The sequence below is a fragment of the Drosophila santomea genome, chromosome X (genome assembly GCF_016746245.2).
Source record: "Drosophila santomea strain STO CAGO 1482 chromosome X, Prin_Dsan_1.1, whole genome shotgun sequence".
Classification (NCBI taxonomy): domain Eukaryota; kingdom Metazoa; phylum Arthropoda; class Insecta; order Diptera; family Drosophilidae; genus Drosophila; species Drosophila santomea.
In genome coordinates, this window is record NC_053021.2 from 1,986,820 (window position 1) to 1,997,678 (window position 10,859).

Below are 10,859 nucleotides of genomic sequence, written 5' to 3' on the forward strand. Positions count from 1 at the left end.
TATGTTGTACATATATATATTTATATAAGCGTAAAGCTGCAAACCCCAAACCCATTGCATTTGCTTGCTTCGTTTCTCGTTACAAAATTACCCACGATAAAAATTGAATTACTTCGTCGTCGTTGTCGTTGTCGTGGTCTCCCCGCTTTTCATTCACTGCAAAGTGTTGGGCTTGCTCTTGACGCGCCCATGTCCCCCGTCCTTGATCCTTCTCTACACACCCACATCCGCGTCCTCGTCCTGCTTTGACGACACTGAAACTGTAGCCAGGCCGGGTCCTGTGTGACTCCGTCTAATGATAAATGAGCTGCAATGGATGACAGCGAATCAACTTAAGTGTATTGCTCTGCTTCACTCCCCCACTCTCCCTCTCTCTCTCTCTCCTTCTCTCTTCCTGTTTCTTCCGCTTTATATGGATCTGGTGTCCTGTAGTTGGGGGTCAGGGGCTCCAGTTCCGGCTCCGGCTCCTGCTCCTCGGCTATATCTGCCTTCTGGCCTCAACTGGAGCCAGCCCAATGCACTTTCCCCCTCATTGCTTTTTTGCTCCTGTTTACGTTTCACTTCAAAATTGTATGCTGCACTAAATATTTAGATAGGAAAAAAACATGGCAAGTGTAAGTGAGATGTTTAAGGAAGCGCTGCAGAAACTTTGGCGAAACTTCCTTTACTCATTATGCGCCATGGAGAAGGATTGGCGGCATAATCAGCAAATTGTTGAGAACAAGAACGAAACAGCTGTGCAATAAACGCATTTAAATAGCATTTAAGCATGGAAAGTGTTCAGTTTTTCGATTTCTTTTTCCTTTTTTTTCTTTGAAAATCGTAAAAAAAGAGAAATCTTTCCCAAAGAAGACAATTGATTTGCCAGATTTTCATAAAGTTCAAGATTTATTGAGGAAAACAAAAAAAAATTATGCATATTTAAGTTAGTGCAGTAAATTAGGTAGGACCAGGGAAATGGAAATTGAAGATTGGAGATTGCCAATATTAAAGTAAAGTTGATTTTGAGGCTATCATTGGAAGGTGGCAGGTCAAACGGAGATGGAGTTGTGTCCTATCCTAGTCCTATTTCTCCAGGCAGCGGGCCTCGTCCTTGGGCACACAGGACTGGGCAAGCCAGTCGAATCGTTCCTTTTTGTCGCAGCGCAGGTGGGCGAACTTGTGCTTGCCGGACTTCTTCACCTCGCAGCGGTAGTATTTGCGGCAATCGCGGACATCCGGATAGACGTCGTCCTCGTCGCAGTCGTCACCCTTTTTCAGCTTCTTGATCAGGTCCTTGACGTACTGCTTCTTCTCCTTGGAGCTCGGCTCGTCGTCGCCTTCGTTGTCCTTCTGGGACTCGTTGTCCTTCTCCTCCTTGGACTTGTCCTTCTTGTCCTTGTTATCATTGTCCTTTTTCTCCTTGCTGTCTTTATCGCTCTTCTCCTTGCTGTCCTTCTCCTTCTCCTCAGAGCTGGGCTTCTTCTGTTCCTGCTCCTTGGACTGATCCTCCCCGGACTTTGGCTTGTCCTTTGACTTCTCGCTGGGCGCTTTGTTGCTGTCCTCAACGGAGGCATTCTCGTTGGACGCTGGTCCTTCGGCTGGTGGAACTGAAGCAGCTTGCTCTACGCTTTCGGCGTTCTCAGAATTGTTGTTTCCAGGCTGTTGAGGGTTCTGCGGTTGCTGCGGCTGCTGGGGATTTTGCGGTTGGACAGGAGCTTCGGTGCTAGGAACTGGATTTTTTGGTCGCCAGCTGTTTACCCAGTTTTGCCAGTTGGGCCAGAAAGGATGTGGGCGTTGAGGCGGGTTGATTAGCCCACTGCCAGGAGCACTCGAGCCATTTTGTCCAGGAAGCAGCGGCCTCCAGGTCGGCGGCAAAATCGGACTGTTCGGGCGAAGATGCCAAGGCCAAGAGCCAGCTCCGCCAGGAAGTACCGGAATAGATGGAATAACTGAGCCAGCTGGTGGATTTGATCCCGCAGAAGATGGTCCAGGCGTGCTACTAGCGGAAGCACTGGAGCCAGCAGGAACACCACTAGCTGGAGCATTGGAATTAGCAGGAACTCCACCAGCTGCGACATTGGAGTTAGCAGGAACTCCACCGGCAGGAACATTGGAATCAGCAGGGGCTCCACCAACGGGAACACTGGAATCAGCAGGGGCTCCACCAGCGGGAACACTGGAATCAGCAGGAACTCCACCAGCTGGTACATTTGAATTAGCAGGAACTCCACCAGCGGGAACATTGGAATCAGCAGGAACTCCACCAGCGGCAGAGGATCCATCAACTGGAGCGCCAGGAGCGGCGGTGGTGACATCAGCAGGAGATCCGGGAGCGGCAGAAGATCCATCAGCTGGAGAGCCAGGAGCGGCGGTGGTAACATCAGCAGGAGCACCAGGAGCGGCAGAGGATCCATCAGCTGGAGCGCCAGGAGCGGCGGTGGTGACATCAGCAGGAGATCCGGGAGCGGCAGAAGATCCATCAGCTGGAGAGCCAGGAGCGGCGGTGGTAACATCAGCAGGAGCACCAGGAGCGGCAGAGGATCCATCAGCTGGAGCGCCAGGAGCGGCGGTGGTGACATCAGCAGGAGATCCGGGAGCGGCAGAAGATCCATCAGCTGGAGAGCCAGGAGCGGCGGTGGTAACATCAGCAGGAGCACCAGGAGCGGCAGAGGATCCATCAGCTGGAGCGCCAGGAGCGGCCGTGGTGACATCAGCAGGAGATCCGGGAGCGGCAGAAGATCCATCGGCTGGAGCGCCAGGAGCGGCGGTGGTAACATCAGCAGGAGCACCAGGAGCGGCAGAGGATCCATCAGCTGGAGCGCCAGGAGCGGCGGTGGTGACATCAGCAGGAGATCCGGGAGCGGCAGAAGATCCATCAGCTGGAGCGCCAGGAGCGGCGGTGGTAACATCAGCAGGAGCACCAGGAGCGGCAGAGGATCCATCAGCTGGAGCGCCAGGAGCGGCGGTGGTGACATCAGCAGGAGATCCGGGAGCGGCAGAAGATCCATCAGCTGGAGCGCCAGGAGCGGCGGTGGTGACATCAGCAGGAGATCCAGGAGCGGCAGAGGACCCATCACCTGGAGCGCCAGGAGCGGCGGTGGTGACATCAGCAGGAGATCCAGGAGCGGCAGAGGACCCATCAGCAGGAGCGGCAGAGGATCCATCACCTGAAGCGCCAGGAGCGGCGGTGGTGACATCAGCAGGAGATCCAGGAGCGGCAGAGGATCCATCAGCTGGAGCGCCAGGAGCGGCAGAGGATCCTTCACCTGGTGCGCCAGGAGCGGCGGTGGTAACATCAGCAGGAGATCCGGGAGCGGCAGAAGATCCATCAGCTGGAGCGCCAGGAGCGGCGGTGGTAACATCAGCAGGAGATCCGGGAGCGGCAGAAGATCCATCAGCTGGAGCGCCAGGAGCGGCAGAGGATCCATCAGCTGGAGCGCCAGGAGCGGCAGAGGATCCATCAGCTGGAGCGCCAGGAGCGGCGGTGGTGACATCAGCAGGAGATCCGGGAGCGGCAGAAGATCCATCAGCTGGAGCGCCAGGAGCGGCGGTGGTAACATCAGCAGGAGCACCAGGAGCGGCAGAGGATCCATCAGCTGGAGCGCCAGGAGCGGCGGTGGTGACATCAGCAGGAGATCCTGGAGCGGCAGAAGATCCATCAGCTGGAGAGCCAGGAGCGGCGGTGGTAACATCAGCAGGAGATCCGGGAGCGGCAGAAGATCCATCAGCTGGAGCGCCAGGAGCGGCAGAGGCTCCATCAGCTGGAGAGCCAGGAGCGGCGGTGGTGACATCAGCAGGAGCACCAGGAGCGGCAGAGGATCCATCAGCTGGAGCGCCAGGAGCGGCAGAGGATCCATCAGCTGGAGCGCCAGGAGCGGCAGAGGCTCCATCAGCTGGAGAGCCAGGAGCGGCGGTGGTGACATCAGCAGGAGATCCGGGAGCGGCAGAAGATCCATCAGCTGGAGCGCCAGGGGCGGCGGTGGTGACATCAGCAGGAGATCCAGGAGCGGCAGAGGATCCATCAGCTGGAGCGCCAGGAGCGGCAGAGGATCCATCAGCTGGAGCACCAGGAGCGGCGGTGGTGACATCAGCAGGAGATCCAGGAGCGGCAGAGGATCCATCAGCTGGAGCGCCAGGAGCGGCGGTGGTGACATCAGCAGGAGATCCTGGAGCGGCAGAAGATCCATCAGCTGGAGAGCCAGGAGCGGCGGTGGTAACATCAGCAGGAGATCCGGGAGCGGCAGAAGATCCATCAGCTGGAGCGCCAGGGGCGGCAGAAGATCCATCAGCTGGAGCGCCAGGAGCGGCGGTGGTGACATCAGCAGGAGATCCAGGAGCGGCAGAGGATCCATCAGCTGGAGCGCCAGGGGCGGCAGAGGATCCATCAGCTGGAGCGCCAGGAGCGGCGGTGGTGACATCAGCAGGAGCACCAGGAGCGGCAGAGGATCCTTCAGCAGGAGAACCAGGAGCAGCAGTAGGGACATCACCTGGAGCCGCAGTGGTTACATCAGCTGGAGTGCCGGGAGCTGCGGTTGATCCTTCAACAGGAGAATCTGGAGCAGCAGTAGTGTCAGCCGGTAGGGTGGGGTCAACTAATCCGGGTTCGTTAGTAGATTCTTCGGGTGCGTTCGGGTTCAGAGGGGAATTGGGGTGGATTGGACTGTTGGGATCGACTTCGCCTGGAGCAAGAGTCGTTCCCGCCGGAGCGTTGGGGTCTGCTCCTGGTGTGTTGGGTTCAATGGTTGGGTAAGTGCCCTCCGATCCGGGTGACAATGTGGAGTCCACGGGAGTTGTATCGCTGGGCACCGTCGATTCCGGCTCCAGTGGTGCTTCCGATCCTGTGGTGGTCTCCTCAATGGCTGCAGTAGTTGTCTCGACCGGAGCTTGGGTGGTTTCAAGCGGTGCCTGAGTGGTCTCAACCGGAATCTGGGTGGTCTCTTCCGGCACCTGTGTGGTCTCTACCGGAGCCTGAGTGGTCTCAACTGGAGCAGATGGCTTCGTGGGAACAGCGCTGGCTGGTGCACCTACACCCTCGGTGGAGATCTCTACGGCGCTAGCACTGCTGGTGGAATCCACGAGCGGGGCGGATTCGCTCACCACGGGGCTGTCGGTGATGGTCACCATCTTGGCGACAGCCGCCGTGGGCGCCTCAGCGGCCGACTTGACCGGCACGCAGATCTCGAGGCCGTCGGTGACGCAGCGGGTGTTAAGCTCGCATGGCACCACCGGACCGGTGGTCAGGTCATCGACGCACTGCTGATAGGAGAGTGGTCCCACGCAGACGGCGCTTTTGCCACCGCACTTGAGTCCTACGGCGGCGGCATGCGCCTGTTGGCTGGCCACCAGGGCTGTCAACTGTGGGAAAAAAAAGAAGCCACGGGGGGAGGATCGTGTTAGTGGGTGTGGGCTCCAGGGGATTGGGTCGGTGCACTGTTTGTCTCGGGACCTTAACAATTACACTGTGGTTTCGTTTCACTTGCATAGGATACTTTCGAGTGATCGCCGAGCGCTTTGAACGTTATCCAAAGTAACAAGAGTCCCGGGAGCTACGGATTCGGATTCCGTTACGGATTCGATTTTGATTGGTGCATTATTATTTTTTCGATTTTTTCGCAGCATGTGCGTATCCAAGTGCGACACCGATTGGATTCCAATAAAATATATATACATGTACAACACGTCAGTAAATGAATAACCAAACAGAACAGCAAAAAAAAAGTAACAAGTTTGGGTACACAATCCATTGCGACAGTATTCGATACAAGTTGGGATTGGACTTGGATCGGGATGACGCGATGGCTGCGAGTTCCGGTATTATGCAATTACCACTAGCAACACCAGAAGTCTGGTGGATCGGTTCGTTGTCATCGTGTTCGTTGTTGGATGTGTTTTTGGTTCGAATGAAGAATCGTTACTATCCTCTGTATGCCAGACTTTAGGGTTTTTATGCGAAATATCTCGCTATCTTCAAATCTCCAGCTTCCCGAGCAAAATCTCTGCTGACGCTGGCCAAATACGCGATAATCGCTTGTTTGCTTTGGCCGATAGCCCCGTGTGGCTAAACCAATTTATGGTATTGCGGCGCAAGTGATATCAAAAGTTTAAAAAAATCAACCAAATGACCTGTTCTAATCCCGATTAAGTGAAATTTCATTTACTTCTAGGGGTCATAGACTTGATATAGTGCAGGTCATAACCCACGCACTTTATAACCCAACCATGACTCAGACTTGTTATCTTAGAACAGAGACTCTTTTTTTCCTGCCATTTGTTTTGACTCTTAAATACGTAATCTTAATCTTGGCCAACACTAACGTCAAGGCAAATGTTGATAAAGCGGGCTGCGCATTTCCGTTGACTGGAGTCTTTGCTTTATTTGCCGCCAGCTAGTTAAATAAACATTATAACAGATATTAAAAGAGCAGACCTACAGACAGACAATTCCTATACTTCTTCATCAAGTTTCACTTAACCCGATTCTTGGGGTCGACAGCCCAAGTAAGCCCCACAAGTAAATCTTTGAGTGCAGTTTTCTTGCCAGTGACGCAGTCAAATGATTTTTTAGCGAGTAATTTTTAACAATATGCCCATGACATGAGCACTTTTTCATTTTTTTGCATACCGTTTGAAGATAACGCTTTAGCTGCGATCTGCTGTCCCAAATGCATATCATTTGGGACAGTTCTTGTCAGATGACATAAAGTCTAAGCGGTTCCCAAAAGGATTGTATAACTGGGAGAGCTCGTGAAATTTACGATCGTAGGCCGAGCATTCTAGAGTTCAAGCATCACTCAAGTGTAATCCACAAAAGTTTGTAGAAGCTTAGGTAACGTTTCATTGTTGTTTCATATTGTTAACGACATTCCCACGATGACCAATTAAAGGCGAGAATAAAAGCGAGAATAGAGTTTGGTTCAGTAATATTTACTGTTAAGACATGCCGGTTTCCCCAGAAGCCTTAATTACCATATGGAATGGACACCTGCAGTGCCCATCATTACCTGGAGGTCGAGAGGTGCGCCCAACATCTGTCATGGATCCCACGAATCCCACTCCCACCGGCAGCCTTTGAACTTCGAACTTCCCTGTCCATGTCCCTGGCCCATTGCATATGCCCTTTGAGCCCGAACTGGCGAATTCCATGAAAATTGAACAATTAAGTGGAATTTGCTTTACTTTTTTTGTTATTTGCCATTAATGCGGTTTAGCCGTGCAACAAAAACGAAATATCGAGTTGAAAAAAAATATAAAAAATGGTAAATGCAATGCAGGCGCAGTCAAAGTGCGGTTTTCGTGTGTCTAGACAATACAATAAATATCTGTATTATCAAATATGTATACACTGCAATTATTTGAAAAACCAGACATCAAATCCATATGTTAATTAATTATTAGATAGTTATAGTTGTGTTTTTGCCATTTTAATATAATGTATGGGATAGAAACTTGTACTTATTTCTCTAATATTGTTCTTTAAGTTAAGCACCTAATATACTTATATTTTAAATTGCAGTCATTATTTTGACAGTGTTCAGATGTATTTAATATTATGACTGCTAGAGTGGCCATCGATGAGAAACCTTCTGTCTAGATGAGTGCTAATTCGCTCGAAACCCAGTGGCTGGAGTGGACCCAAACCTAAATAGGCTTTGAGGTTGTCAACCGGATCTAGGCGATGGATGGAGGCAAATGCAAATAAGGCAAAGGTGGTGGGTCAAATTATGCAAGGGCAGCCGGAGGGGCCACCATGGGACCTGCGATTTTGCTTCCACCTTTTGCAGTGGCGCCCGAGCAGGGACCCAGTCCTTTGCAGTGGCAGTGGCAGCTGCAGTTGCAGCTCCTCCGTTAATGTTGTTGGCGCTGCGGTCGCGGCTATGACGACGCCGTTGGTGGTTGCAGTGGTGCAGAGGCTTCCAGTTGGAGCCGCGTCGCGGCTCGACTCTCTCTTGCCTCATTGGCGTTTCACAAAGCGAGCGGCGTTGGCTAAATTTGCATAAATTAACAATGTTTCGCAATTGCAGCGCCACTGATGCAGCGAATTCTTTGTAGCAGTGGGACGAGGGACCCGCACAATTCTCACATGTCCCATATCCCATGTCCAATGGCCAATGCCCAGTGTCCCATGCGAATGCGTGTGTGTTTTGTGTGTCGCAACCGTGGGCAGTGTGCGCGTTTTATTGATTTGATGCTCCAATGCACTTATTATCCCTCAGGCGGCCCCTCCTACTGCCTGTTAATCCCCTGGCGATGCGACGCCATTTGCCACGTCTCTCTAACCAGTGTCTCCCACGCCCAGATACACAGACGACAGTGAGGAGGATATATACGCATTAGGGTGAGCCACATATCAGCAAAGTTGATCGATTGCGGCTCATTAGGGCTTCACTTATTCCGTGGATAGCGAATTGCGGTTCGATGCGATGGCTGAGAAGCCCGAAATTATGACTGAAAATGGGTAAGCAAGTGGAGTGGAGAAAGGGATGCTGAGGAATTCTAAGTTTATTTTGCATACCTTTAGAAATTAATTTGTGCTCAAAGTTCAAATTCCTTAAAGGGGCCGTAGAACCACAACCAAATAAATTTTAAAGATTAGAGAGTATGGAAAAAAATTCTTAACGACCCAAACGGGTAAATTGACGCCATTTAAAGGAAAGTTTTTACCCAGCTTGCCGATGTAGCTTTAATCTTCAGACGGGTAATTAAAAGTAAAAACAAAAATAAAGAGGTTTCTAAATTTAAAGGTGTTTCTTGGAAGAAAGATATTGATAAGATTAATGAGAAAGAACGATAAGAAGAAACAATTAATTAAATGGTTTCGGCCTTTAATAACTCACTGAGAAAAAATGTTTTGAACAAAGCTGCCAACAATAACAGATTTTTGTTGATTTATTAATTGTACCACCCGAACGCGTAAATTTCAACTCTTTTGCATTGTAAATTGGTCCAATTTACGTGTGTTTGGGCGTGCAAAATGGAATCATCAGCAGTCAATTAATCAAGTAGGCATGTATATCATACGGTTCATGTCCTCATGTCATGTGTCACAAAAAAACCTTTAAACGAACCCAAAATTTCAACTGTGACGTTTGTTTTAGGCGGATTTAATCCACAAACAAGAAATACCTCCCATTTTAAAACCATCAGCGAGGCAAGCTAGAAGACCTTTAGCCATGGCCGCAGAGAATCCTGTAGCAGGAACTGCCGAGGAGGTCGAAGGCAACTGGTGCCTGATTGAGAGCGACCCGGGGGTCTTCACCGAGCTGATACGTGGTTTTGGCTGTACGGGTGCCCAAGTGGAGGAGATCTGGACCCTGGATGCAGACGCCTTTCATCACCTGGAGCCCATCCATGGCCTGATTTTCCTGTTCAAGTGGGTGGACGACAAGCCCGCTGGTCGCGTGGTCACGGATAGGAGTGACATCTTCTTCGCCCGCCAGGTGATATCAAATGCCTGCGCCACGCAGGCTCTTCTCTGCCTGCTGCTCAATCTCCGCCATTCGGATATCGATTTGGGCCAAACGTTGAACGGTTTCAAGCGCTTCTGCCAGGATCTGGATCCAGAAACCCGTGGTCACTGCTTGGGCAACGAGGAGAAGATCCGTAAAGTACACAATTCCTTTGCTCGACCCGTACTTTTCGAGTTTGATACGCGCCCGGGCTCGCCCGATGATTATTGTTACCACTTTGTTGGCTATATGCCAATAAAAGGCAAACTATTCGAATTGGACGGTATGCATGAGGGTCCAATCGAGCTGGCCGAGATCGGCCAGCATCAAAACTGGCTAGATGTGGTCAGACCGATTATTGAGGCACGCATGGAGCGCTACAGCGTCGGAGAGATCCACTTCAACCTGATGGCCTTGGTCTCGGATCGTCAGCGATGCTACGAGCGCCAGATTCAACTGCTTGTCCACCAGCCATCGCCGCTCAGTCACGCGGAGCGTCAGTCGGAGATCGCCACTCTAAGGACCTTTGTGAAATTTGAGCAGGAGAAGAAACGACGATACCGTCAGGAGAACATACGTCGCCGCCACAACTATTTGCCCTTCATTGTCGAGCTCCTGAAGCAGTTGGGCGAGACTGGCCAATTGATGCCCATTTACGAGAAGGCCAAGCAACGGGCTTATCAATGCCAAGCGTACAAAAGCGATAAAAACTAGCCCCCTCCATGAGAACTTATGATTAACTTATGATGTCAAACTAAATTGCCCTGCTGCTGTGCAACTGCATTACCAATCGATTGGAAACGTATAAGAAAAACATGCCACTTCGATAGAACTAGGAACGCGGTTTCCCAATTCGTTTTGCAGTATAATACATTATTAAATATTATATATCATAAAAATCGTTTAATGCATTATTCTGCAATCATGATTGATCACTCATTCTCGTTTTATTAAACGATAAGATAAGATTGCGTAGTAATCTACTTGAGTTCACGAACAGTTTGTCGCATTGGGGATTTCGTAGGGATTAGGGCCGTCATAATTATGCAGCGGCATTAAATGGATGCTAAATGGGAGCAATAAACTGTGTCTGTTTTAAGAACAAATTTTCAAAATAGCACAACCAGATTCTTGGCAACCTTGAGTATCCCCCCCTATCAAGTGCTGTCGCAGCGAATTATGACAGATTCCATTTGGGATCCCCACCAACAGCACGGCAAGTGCCCCTCATCTTGAGGCTCTGCCCACTTCTTGTCGTCGGTTTTCAATTTGCATTTGCTGCAGCCACGGCTCCTCATCTGGAACCGTCTGTAGCTCTGATAAATGATTTCTTTTTAATGCTTCGATGGGCCCAACCAAACGGAGCCCGTCCAAACCTACAGCTTATATTTGCAACAGTCGGATGAGTAGGAAGGAACGGGAGGAAGTGGT

At 50.9% G+C, this 10,859-nt stretch overlaps 2 protein-coding genes across 2 annotated transcripts; one reads left to right on the forward strand and one right to left on the reverse strand.

The window, feature by feature from the left end:
* Window positions 1–860: 860 nt before the first annotated feature.
* Window positions 861–5,915, reverse strand: LOC120457318 (collagen alpha-1(I) chain). The gene is made up of 2 exons (XM_039644822.1): window positions 5,809–5,915; window positions 861–5,337 (listed from the first exon to the last, which is right to left on the reverse strand). Exons 1-2 carry the CDS (start codon window positions 5,848–5,850, stop codon window positions 1,066–1,068), a joined length of 4,314 nt encoding a protein of 1,437 aa, XP_039500756.1. The 5' UTR covers window positions 5,851–5,915; the 3' UTR covers window positions 861–1,065.
* Window positions 5,916–9,002: 3,087 nt separating this feature from the next.
* On the forward strand, window positions 9,003–10,350 carry LOC120457321 (ubiquitin carboxyl-terminal hydrolase isozyme L5). The gene has a single exon (XM_039644827.1). The coding sequence runs from the start codon at window positions 9,153–9,155 to the stop codon at window positions 10,140–10,142; it is 990 nt and encodes a 329-aa protein (XP_039500761.1). The 5' UTR covers window positions 9,003–9,152; the 3' UTR covers window positions 10,143–10,350.
* Window positions 10,351–10,859: the final 509 nt, after the last annotated feature.

Excerpts from the sequence above, each read along its gene's own strand:
- LOC120457321 (XM_039644827.1), top strand. The coding sequence starts at position 9,153 with ATGGCCGCAGAGAATCCTGTAGCAGGAACTGCCGAGGAGGTCGAAGGC.
- LOC120457318 (XM_039644822.1), bottom strand. The coding sequence starts at position 5,850 with ATGACAACGAACCGATCCACCAGACTTCTGGTGTTGCTAGTG. Across the intron at positions 5,338-5,808 it reads GACTTCTGGTGTTGCTAGTG|TTGACAGCCCTGGTGGCCAG; the intron begins GTAATTGCATAA and ends TTTTTCCCACAG.